Source organism: Watersipora subatra, chromosome 1, assembly GCF_963576615.1.
Source record: "Watersipora subatra chromosome 1, tzWatSuba1.1, whole genome shotgun sequence".
NCBI lineage: Eukaryota > Metazoa > Bryozoa > Gymnolaemata > Cheilostomatida > Watersiporidae > Watersipora > Watersipora subatra.
In genome coordinates, this window is record NC_088708.1 from 78,045,288 (window position 1) to 78,057,947 (window position 12,660).

General features: G+C 37.2%; 1 protein-coding gene across 1 annotated transcript; it reads right to left on the reverse strand.

Moving 5' to 3' along the window:
* Nucleotides 1-846: 846 nt before the first annotated feature.
* On the reverse strand, nt 847-12,582 carry LOC137385480 (NADH-ubiquinone oxidoreductase 75 kDa subunit, mitochondrial-like). Its single transcript, XM_068071948.1, has 16 exons — nt 12,533-12,582; nt 11,377-11,474; nt 11,094-11,197; nt 10,561-10,668; nt 9,455-9,613; nt 8,232-8,374; nt 6,478-6,763; nt 5,836-5,994; nt 5,051-5,187; nt 4,721-4,849; nt 4,433-4,499; nt 2,970-3,191; nt 2,551-2,704; nt 2,266-2,441; nt 1,938-2,072; nt 847-1,383 (listed from the first exon to the last, which is right to left on the reverse strand). Exons 2-16 carry the CDS (start codon nt 11,441-11,443, stop codon nt 1,243-1,245), a joined length of 2,187 nt encoding a protein of 728 aa, XP_067928049.1. The 5' UTR covers nt 11,444-11,474; nt 12,533-12,582; the 3' UTR covers nt 847-1,242.
* Between the last annotated feature and the right edge of the window lie 78 nt (nt 12,583-12,660).

Genomic DNA, 12,660 nt, shown 5'->3' on the forward strand with positions numbered 1-12,660 from the left:
CGACAGTTTCGGTTCGAAAGGGGACAATTTCAGGTGTACTTGTACTTACATTTCTCCGATGTAATTACCTAGGTTTTCTTTGAGTAGAACATAGAAAAGTATGGACATTCATGTAAACATCGTTTTATATAAAGCTTCTTTTTCGGTAGCGGAGTACGTTCAGAAAATTCGGATTCACTTGCATTGAGCCGAATTTTTTTACACTTTTTGAAGCTTAGAACCAGTGCTAAAAATAAATATTGACTGGAAGACTTTTATGTTAGTCTAAACTAATAAAAAAATTTAAATTCTAATAATCAAAAAATTAATTATTATTCAAAAAACGGCTTTGACCAATTATTTGATATACAATTTTGGAATTTTCTTCTAAACATTTAGAAAAGGAAAACTTTTAATATATGAAAAACACCAACAAAATAAAGAATGGAAAAGGAGAATTGTTATGGTTAAGTAACCCTAGCTACTTTTCAAAGTGGGTTTTTGGAAGGTGAAAGTTAGTGTCTCAGTAATGTTATCAATTGGAGGCGTGGCACTTTCGCCGCCACAGCTAACCAGCTATGACGTCATTGTCTAAACATATACATGTACCTAGGTAATCTTAAACTCAGGGTTCTCCGGCAGCATACGAGACTAATGTTGAAAAGACGAGAAAATAGCTGTCTGTATCAACAGCCGGCTGCCTAAGGGTAGTTTGGCGTCTTGTGAACAGTGATCGACCCGTAATTTAGTGAAGCAGCTTTGTTAGAGCTGATGCGTATTCTTCGAAGAGCTACGACACACAATTTTCTGAAAAATGAAGTAGTTTCTAATGAACGGTGTTTGTACAAGAAAAAAGAAAGCTTCAAATAACTCAATATTGTTTATTAACATGTATAAATACCTAAATCTTGACGTACAATTGTATTAATTTTTTGCATTTTTTAACATATGAAAATATGATTATTTTACACGCACGAAACAACACTAATAATTTGAATGGCTCACACTAAAAAAAGATTAAGGTAGCCATTTTAGATGACATGAAACTTGTTATGGTGCAACGCAAAACCAGCAGGAAAATACAAAATCTTTAAAATTATATTTTCCCAAACCGGTATTAACGGCATTTTAAAGCAGTTTATATACATGCCATGCTCAGATGTGATAGTAAACGGAGCAATGCCAAGAAGCCTCTAGTTAATACTAGCAGCACTACTCAGAGGCACTCAATGTCATAAATGTACATAGTTAGCATAAGCTCTATCATAAGTTCACATCCTTGGCTGCCTGCACACATTTTGCCATGGTTCTTGAAGCTCTGGCTATACTGTTAGTCATGTAAAACTGAGATAAAGTGGTCATATCAGCGTGAAAGGTAACTGGCTTTTTCTGGCTCGGTAGATCCTGCAAAATTAATATAAGTAATTAAGGCTTGGCAGTCAGGGAACCTACTGCTTGCTATCATCATATAACTACAACTGAATCCTATCTTCATTGTTTCCTAAGTTAAGTTCCTAAGCTAAGTAAGTTTAAATATTATCTAGTCTTAGAGTAAAATACACTGCATATTTCTATAACTATCTCTACATCAGACCCTATAATTGCTGAACCTATGCTTGCATCCATTTTTTCCCAAGGTACAGTAACAATAAAACCCCTTTTTACAGATCAGTACATAAATTACATTTTTTTTGTAGGTTCAAAATCAATCTATTTTAATGCAAGGTGTAATTACCGTCAAGATTTATTGAACAGCTAATGCAGGTTTTTCGAGCTGTGAAACAAATTACAAGGTTTTTTCATTACAGCAAATGTTCGCACCAGCATATGACAGTTTAAAGTTATAGAGCCAATGTCGAAATAAAACGACGTTGAGGTTTGACTGTAAAAAAATTGAATGAAAATGAAGCTGCCTAGTGAGCTGACTATATAGCTCATGTACTCTATTCTCTCTATACCTGAGACACGTCGAGAGCCTCTTTGAAAAAGTTAGCCGCTTCCCTGTCTCCATATCTGATAAAGTTAGGTGAGACTTGTGCAAGCCTCGCCCTCACGGCTGATAATGTGTTGTATGGTAAAGCAACTCCGCATACCTGAAAACAAGCAAGTTTTAACTAGTTTTGCTTATAACTGCGCGCAAGTAATCTTCTTCTTTTTATGAAGATTAGGCATTGTTTGCTGCCCTTTTATTGCCCCTTATACTGCACTACATTCTATCATTCAGATCGATCTACACAAAAGGATAGTGCTTGAAGATGCTGCTACAAATGAGAATATATCACATGCCTCAGAAAGAGCTCTCACTATCTTCCAGTCTTCCCTAGCAAGACCTGGTGGTGTGGCGGCCTGCCTCGTCTGCTGTGACCTTCCTTCTGTGTTTACATAGGTAGCATTCTTTTCCGTGAATGAGGCTCCTGGTAGAATAAGGTCAGCAATGCTAGCTCCTTCGTCTCCATGATGTCCTAAGACACAGTTTCCTCTCTTATTAACAATGCTAATACGTGAATTAAGCATTTTAGAGGCGCTTATGACACCTAAAACTGATTTGAAAAAAGTGAAAAAAGCTAGTACCTTGGTAGATTATGAAACAGTCGCTAGGCAGATCAGCTCTTGTGATGGAGCCTTTGTCAGCACCCATCAAGAACAGAACTTTCGGTTTCTGGGAGACGACAGCACTAATGTCTGTAGAGTAGCCCAGGTCCAGGGCTGCCACTTGGCTCGCTGTCTAGTAACGATTTCACAATGAAATATTGTTAAAGGTTTACACATAACATCAGCATACTACTGTTGTAGCAATTACAGTTGAGAAAGTCAAATATAACCTAAAAATATTGTACCAAAAATCAGCAAATTGACAATTTCTTCACTTATATTGAAACAGCAAAGAAAAAGAATAGAAAATTAAATATCAAATCAAAATCAAATTTTTTCAGTTGAAGAAAAAATGACTGCATTAAATTGCTTTATTTTTAAAAGCTTGAAGTCGGTACCTTTTGTAGTACATTGTAGACTTTCCATGTCGGGTCAGCACATTTCGAATGGAGTTTTGCACATAATTGCTGGACTAGCCTCTGCACCTGCGGGCCATCTTCATTCTGAAAGGCATCGCTGCCAACCACAACCATTGGAGTCTTGGCCGAGAAAAGTTTATCAGCATAACTGTGGCTGCCATCGAGTAGAGCAGTAAGAGTGTCGGTGTTGGAGCCGAGATGCTACAGAAAAGACCAACCCTCATGTTTGTATAAAACACAGCAGAAAAAGCTTTGGTGGGAAACTACAGACAGATACAAGGAGAGACAACTACAAGGCATCACATATTTCACATATGTGACCACAAGGCAGGCACACATTATCACTGCAGCAAGGAACAAGTAAAATGTATGAATATCCCTGACTCATCACTGACTCATCTCTGTACTCGCCAGACGAGCTCAGTACTAAGTACACAACTCAGTACTCAACTCAGTACTAAGGTAATCAACTCAGTACTCAACTCAGTACTAAGGTAATCAACTCAGTACTCAACTCAGTACTAAGGTAATCAACAAATATTAACAATGAAACTACATGAGATCAGAAGTCTTTAACATGGTATGTTTGTGTCTAGAGAGTACACTGAAGGAGTTTGCATACTGGAAACTAGAAACAGTTAATATTAGCAACAGCAACCAGCGTAAGTAAAAGCACAGTGCACCCCGGGTTGTGACATTCCTGTTTTACGCTTTTTCGCCTTACAATGTGGAACACAATGTTTTTTTGACTCCTCGTTAAAGCATTTTTTCACCATACGACATCAAGAAAATTGTCTCTCCAATTTTAAATTTGCGGTCGGTGTGATGAATACATTGGAATAATGAAGACACCTATATGCTATTCACCGAAATCCCTTCCACAATGTCTGAAAGAGATATGATACTCGCTCACTCTCTCAGTTCAGCATTCTTTGTGTTTCATAAATGATTAATATTGCGTGAATGAGACAAAAATTAGGAAAAAGTAAAAATTTATTGCACAATTTAGCGTTTAATATAATATTTACTATAAACTTTAATTCTGTATACGTATATAACTATATAGCTACATATACGTATAACTTTAATTCATAAGCCATGTGTCTTAATGCTGATAACGACGTTGAAGGAAGAAGAAAGAAGTAAGAATCATAAGCACATCATAATCACTAAATACATTAAATACACGAACGTTACTGTAGGTAACTATAGTAACTAGGGTTAGTATATTATTTTGTTACTAATTTTTAATATGGGCAGTATGTACATATTAAAGGTATGTATAGAAAATTTGGATGTTTTTGATCAGAGGTGTTTTCTTTCGATAATCATTATGGCTATAGGACATTTTTGCCTTACGATGCCAACATCAGAATAAATTACTGTCGTATGGCGGGGGTCTACTGTACAGAAAATAAAGCACAGTAGCATTCAACACTTACATCATAGGTGTACGTGAGATCTACTTCATCTCCAACCATGGCCACGTCCAGCTCATTGTGTATCCAGCTGTAGAACAAAACACAAGTTTATCAACATGTTTCTATACTACGTTTCACAAACCAACAAGCTATATATCATATTAACTTAATAAAACATGCTATCCCCTTGTTACCTTGACAAGACAAGTTATCCATCCTGTTGTCTTAATAGGACAAGTTATCCATCCTGGTACCTTGAGAAAGATTATCCCTCTTACTAATGTAAAAGTTAGTGCATAATTTACATACCATTTTCTGACGCGAGCATTGAAGACGGAAGCATCAAATCGTGGGTTACATCCGATAAAGAGCACTTGGTCAGCATCTTCCACGGCAGCGAGTCCATCGTTAAGAATATAACTCGACCTCAGGTCAGCCCTATCAATGTTTGTTGTGTTGTTTATATGCCAAAACATAATACCAGTCCAGGCATGGGAAAGAAGCAACAAATACACAAGTCCATCTTGAGGTGCCAACAATGTATCTAATAGATGTGTGCAAGGGAGACACAACTCCCACATATAACAAAGATATAGACAAAAGAATACATAGTTAAAGGAAATAAGGTGCGAGTTTTACCCGGATGCGTTGCCGATGTACCGTTGTTCAGTGCATACAGACTCGCTGCCCAGTCTGTTTATCAAATCTTTGAGTGCCACTAAAGCTTCCGCATCTACTAGATCTCCAGCCACGGCAGCAATTTTGCCATCTCCAACCTGCAGGCAGCCAAAACTAGAGCAGCCTTTATTGATCACTGATGATCTTACCAATACGAAAATCTCCCAGATTTAAGAAAGAGTAAGAAATGATAGTGAAATACCATATCTAAATGATTTAAAGTTGGCACTTCTTGGTACTTCTACAACTACCACTATTGCTACTACTACTACCACTGCTACTACTACTACTGCTACTACCACCACTACTACTACCACTACTAATACTGCTACCACTACTACTAATACTACTACCACCACTACTGCTACTACTACCACCACTACTACTACTACCACTACTAATACCACTACTACCACTACTAATACCACTACTACTGCTACTACTACCACCACTACTAATACTACTACCACCACTACTACTACTACTACCATTACTAACAATACTACCACTACCACTACTACTACTACTACCATTACTAACAATACTACCACTACTACTAATACTACTACTACCACTACTACTAATATTACTACTACCACTACCACCACTACTAATAATGGCACAAACACAACTGATGGTAGTTTAAAACTAAACAGGAATAAGTATTAAGAATCAAAATAACAAGTTGTTTCATTTTAATATAAGATGTTTGACCCGGTCAACAGGGCAAATGTTCCAAAAATGACCTTTGATATTTTCTCAGCAGCGCAGAAGAGGGCGTCTTCCCAATCGCAATTAACCAGTTGACCTTCCGGTGAGCGCATCATGGGGGAGGTTAGACGCTGGAGATTCAAACCATCGTAGGCGAACCTGCTCTTATCAGATATCCACTCCTCATTCACTCCCTGCAATATATACACCAAACAACTATAATATGAATACTACGCATACTGTGTTGCTGTGTAGCAATGACTACACTTGCGGTACATAACTAGAACTACGAATACAGCACATAAATATAACTGCAAATACTGCACGTAACTATAATTGCAAATACTGTACGTAACTATAGCTGCAAATACTGTACGTAACTGTAAATACTGTACATAACTTCAACTACAAATACAGTACTGATTACTTGAATTCAATGTACAATTATGACCCAAACTCCAGTACATGAACATCGGAGAATAGAGAAAACCATGACAGTTAAAATTGTTACCCTCCAAAGTAAATTCTCATCAAAATACACCTGAAAATCCAGTGATCCTAAAAGTACAAATATCCCATCGACTACTCTTTATCACAACTATGATGCTAGTCATCGAATCGGACGCTAAACATAACAAAACGAAAGATAGCATGGTTGTTAAAGCTGACAGGCCTACCTCATGCACCCTTGGTACGATTCTCATCACCTCTCCAGATCTCATACCAACAGTGATGTTGCTGCCACAGCCATCCATCACATCGATAGACTCAACTCGGCGAAGCTCCCAAGGCCGAGCGGTAAATGAGTAGGGCTTGCTGGTGAGTGCTCCTACGGGGCAGAGGTCGATAACATTACCAGACAATTCTGATGCAAACAATTTCTCGACATACGTCCCGATCTGCATGTCATTTCCTCGGCCTGTTGTCCCGAGGTCCTCAACACCAGCAACTTCAGAGGCAAATCTAAAAAGTCATGCATAACCAGTCATGAAAAACCATTTTAGCTAACTTACGAAACGATTCTAAATAGACAAGACTAAAAAATGTAACATTTGTTCATCATACATGGCATGGGCTTATGCATACACCATACACAGCATGGGCTTAAGCATACATCATGCACGGCATATGCTTATGCATACATCATGCACGGCATGTGCTTATGCATACACCCTGCATGGCATGGGCTTATGCATACACCATGCATGGCATGGGCTTATGCATACACCCTGCACATGTGCACAACACTCTTAGGCCTCACCTTCATACACTAGTTCCACTTTAAAGATGTTATTGAAATGTGATGAGATGAAACAATCTGTTAACATCACATTATGCAATAGTCTTTCTATAGTTTTCGAATTTAAACTCAAAAACATTGTAAAAACGTTATATATTAAACACCATACAAATTGTAAATCTTTTTTATAAAAACAAACGATTTTGGATAACTGAATTTTGCAGAACATCATTTTCTCTATTGGTGAGAAAAGCAATAACCAAGCAATACAGCATTTTCTTTTAACATTTTTTCTATATATATATATTTCTCAATGTATGTTTTATGTCTGTATGTCGTATCGTATGTCTGTCTGCATTTCGGCTATAGCTATTATTAGAATAACTGTAGCTAGAAAACAATGCTGATGCAACGTCATGTAGTACAGTTATTAGAAGCCTAGCAGTTTACTGGAATTTTCCATTGGCAATGAGCCAGGCTATTACCTTGAAAGTTACAGTTGTTTGACAAAGTTTTAAAACCTTTACAGTTGTTTTTATTTTTCTCTCAATTTATTTCAAATACACAAAACACTTCTATTATGATATGTACAATGTAGTTTGAAAGTTAGAATGGGAAATGTTGTTATATGTTAAATATAAATCAATTTTCTGTTCAGACTTTTTTATTACCCGGACAACGCCGGGTAGCACAGCTAGTAAACGTATAAAGATTAACTTTGTGTTGGAACTTAAATTAGGAGGGCTGTCACAAAGCTTTACAAGTGTTGATAAATTGTTTAAAAGCGTTTGCAAGATCGTGATTAAATGGGTGTTATTTTTCCGTTATCCGTTTCTTTTACTACTATTAAATACTAGCCCTAACTGTCTAAAACCGCTTCATACGCAATCTGAATATATTTCTCCTGTGAATATATTATATATAATATATTTTGTAAACATATAATGTTCATTCACGGGTCGGTTGTTAAGTTTCATAAATTCTGAGCCATTGCAGATTCGCAAAAATTGGCCATGGAAGCATTTGTGCAGAAATGTGAGAATGGCGCCAAAGGGTTAAACTACAAAGCCACTGGCTAACAGAATATAGAAACATTATTTAAACATAGAATTTGTGTTAGTAAGTAGCATGTTTCCCTTCACTACGTCATGGTATAAAGTCTCAGTGAGTACGCATAGTAGTACACGTTACCTGACACAGCGAGTGCACTGGATGCACCGAGTCATAATAGTTTTAACAAGAGGGCCAATGTCCTTGTCCTCTACTGCTCGCTTGCCTGTGTACTCGTTGTCTATGAACCTGCTCTTGTCACTGCCGAACGCCATTGACTGATCCTGTATAAGTAGGCAGAACAGTTAGGTGATGAGTTACATGCAGACGGCCCAAAGACTGAGCCCCACTCCCTGATTCCCTCTAAAAGACATGTCACTACTCCCTCATTCTCTCTAAGAGACAGGTCTTCACTCCCTCATTCCCTCTAAAAGACAGGTCTCCATTCCCTCATTCCATCTAAGTGACAGGTCTCCACTCCCTCATTACCTATAAGATATGAATCTTAACTCCCCCATTCCCTCTAAGGAACATATCTCCACTCCCTCATTTTCTCTAAGACACGGGTCTCCACTCCCTCATTTTCTTTAAAAGACAGGTCTCCACTCCCTCATTCTCTTTAAAGAGACAGGTCTCCACTCCCTAATTCCCTATAAGATATGAATCTCAACTCCGCCATTCCCTCTAAGGAACATATCTCCACTCCCTCATTTTCTCTAAGACACGGGTCTCCACTTCCTCATTTTCTTTAAAAGACAAGTCTCCACTCTCTCATTCCCTCCAAGAGACAGCTCTCCACTCCCTCATTCCCTCTAAGAAACAGGTCTCCACTCCATCATTCACTCTAAGAGACAGGTCATCACTCCCTCATTCCTCTAAGAAACAGGTTACCATTCCATCATTCCCTCTATGAGAAAAGTCTCCACTCCCTCATTCCCTATAAGATATGAATCTTAAGTCCCCCATTCCCTCTAAGGAATATATCTACACTTCCTCATTTTCTCTAAGACACGGGTCTCCACTCCCTCATTTTCTTTAAAAGACAGGTCACCACTCCCTCATTCCTTCTATGAGACAAGTCTCCACTCCCTCATTCCCTCTAAGTGACAGGTCTCCACTCCTTCATCCCCCTCTAAGAAACAGGTCTCCACTCCCCTATTCCCTCTAAGTGACAGGTCTCCACTCCTCATTCCTCTAAGAGACAGGTCTCCACTTCCTCGTTCCTCTAAGTGACAGGTCTCCACTCCTCATTCACTTTGAGAGACCGGTCCCCCATTCCCTCTAAGGACCAACAGGCTAGCAGAAAAGCTTCACAATACTTATTGCTCTAAAACTACTAAAGCGGGACACAATGATAGCAATACCTGGAGGTCACATTCCCCGCCTTGATCACAAATAGGACAGTCTAATGGATGATTGACCAGCAAGAACTCCATCACACCTTCCCTTGCCTTACGTGAAACAGCTGAATCTGTCTTCACTTTCATGCCATTCATGACAGGCATGGCACACGATGCCACTGGCTGCAGAATAAATTTTTATGCTACTAACTGCCAAATATACCTTATATTCAAACAGTCGGAAGCAATATTATCTAAGTCTACTCTTATGGCTGTATCCTAATGTACATATATAAATCTAAGTATTTGTTTGTCTTTTGGTTTGGTATGTCATCCCTATGTCCAGTTACAGCAATTAAAATCTACAAATGAAAAATTTGCATTGCACTGGATTTAAACTCAGAACTTCAAAGCGTGCAGACATACGCGTTTAACCATTACACTAAGCTATCCTCATCACAATTGCAGGTTACAAGCTAAGTATATAATTTTTATTATTAATTAATATTATCTTTTCCTTGTTTTTTCTTTTGAAAGTTTTTTGAAAGTCTTATAACAATTACCTTTCTTTTTAATTTTTCATTTTCAAATGTGCTGTTTCAATTTTAAATGTGCCCTTGCAATTTCAAATGTGCTATCACACAATTCAATTTCCAGTTCTTCCTAAGAGCAATCGCTAAATCTGTGAACACTAAAAACCGATATCTCATTTTTACGTTTTTACCAGTATCTAGAGGTGTTAGTATCGTTGTATTCAAAATTATTGTATTGCTGTATTATTATGTTGTATTCAACATATTCATGATTTTTTTTGTTTTCTCTATTCTTATTAACTGTATCAGGATCAAATCGTTTTTCGTTGTAATTATGTAGTAGAACATAATATCTAGACACTACTTGCTAATTATTTTAATTTATTATTGTTTACAGTAGTTTTATTTTTTCTCTAAATGTATTTGAACTGAACAAAACACTTTTCTCCTAATATGAACTTTAATAGTGAGAATGGTAAATGTTGTATATGTTAAATACAAACAAATTTTCTGTGCAATAACTTTTTTAATACCCCGGCAACGAAGGGCATTCATCTAGTGCATAATAAACAAAACATATTTACGTAAGCGACATACTTTGGGAGATTTCTCCACTTCTACCAGGCACATCCTGCAGTTGCCCGCTACAGACAACCTATCATGGTAACAGAATCTGGGTATCTCCACCCCCGCCATCGCACATGCCTAAAAAGAGCACTTCACTGATAACAAGATAATTACAGGCTTATTTTAATAATTTACCAAATTTATTAACCTAGATATCAAAAAAATACAGGAAAATAAGCTGCCATCTTTATCCTTCGTTTTTTCATGACGTCATTTTATCGTTGTCTGCCATCTTTATGGACAACTTTTATTGTTAAAAACACAAAGTTTCTGCAATTAATTATTGCAAACAATGCTCATGTTTGCAAATTTTTATTTTAGTATTAAAACAACACCAAAAAATACTATTAATCTTAAAATACTATCAATCAAGAGAATGACGATCATTTTCTACAAAGATGGCGGCTTTTTCATGGACGAGCGCATGTGCAAACAGGGTGATGACGTAAAAAAAAAACGATGGATTGAATAGATTCAGCAATGAAAGCGGATAAGTCACAAACCTGCAGAACAGTAGTGCCAGGATCAACTAAAATCTTTTGGTCATCAACAAATACTTCAAATTTATCTGGTGCTGCCTGAGCTTGCTGCCCACGCACTGAGGCTCCTGCAAAAACAATATTCATTAAGACAACAATCAACTAAACCAATTTATTTTATGCAACTATCAACATAAAAATTTCTAAATGCTGTTATTGAAATTGGCACAGCAGGGCTGCCGAGATAAAAATGACAGCAATTTTTGACATCGCAGCAAGCAAACTGTACTAAGGTAATGTTAGTTACCATTGAGAAGTGCAGGTAGGAGTTGCTTACTGCCGAGCAGTCTCGTCAAAGAGCTAATCTTCAGCATTCTTGCCACAGAGCATATAGATGGCAACTATCTGTAATCACCCACATATGTAAATGTAGAACTTGAAAGAATGTGAAAATGAGTTGAGCATTTTTTTAAAACTGTTATTCAGGGAGTTAGGACTGAGAGGGTTGAATACTGGTTATGCAACAAGCTCTTAAAAAACATGTTTCTGCGATATCTAATCAGTATCCCACAATAAATTTCATAGCAAGTACAGTCTTGGGTGAAATCTATCTGTTCCTAATGTTATTGTTATTACACATGACATAGTCTTGCATTGATTTATACACCCACTTGAATCACTCATTGTTTGGTTTTATAAATAATAAAAACAGAGAACAGGTTATAATTTTAAAATAATAAAGCTTCTTACATGGGCGTTATTTGTTCAACAAACTTCTGGCAACTTTTGCAAGTGACCAAAGGACTGCTGTCACATACATAACTTGAGAAGGCTCGACCAGTTGTTAACATATTGTGGCATGTTTTTTTAGAGTAAGTTTGTGCACAACAAACTCACACATGGTAAAACAAATGCAAGATTTTGCTTAAAGCAAAGTCTATTAGCATACTACAGAACCAAGTCGGGCCACTATGATAGTAGTGATCTAACAGACTGTCAGCTAAGCTCAACTTGTTTACTCTGGCTAGCTTTGCTAGTCAAACCTACAGTTGACTTCTGAAAATTTTTTATTTAATTTCTGTAGGTGTATGTAACGTTGGTTCCTCGTCAAATAGGAGCCAGCACATTTGGAGTAGCAGAGTTAATATGTAGAAGACGAAATGTTTGGATAATAGTTTAACAGAAACAACAAAAATCTTTGCACATACACACAACTACCTAGCAATCTAAAGCAACAATAGCCACAACGCTTCACCACTTGGCACTATTCAGTCTTCACCACAATTTTCCATGCGCTGCATAACTGAAATTTTGCTAAAATAATATTGAAAGGCAATTTAGATGAGCAAGTCCGAGAAAACAATGAACTTCGAGCTAAAATAGTATAGTCAAAACCTATTGTAAACACTTTATGTGCATTTATCGCACCAAATATTTATTAGCACTAATTAGTGTATAGATACTTTGGGGATATTCACTGAGGAGACGTTCATGCAAACCGTATTTTAAGCCGACAATGACGTCTAATGATTTAGAAACGGTGAAACTCGACACGATAGAAACCGTCAACGACTGTTGTCAAAAAGCTTTA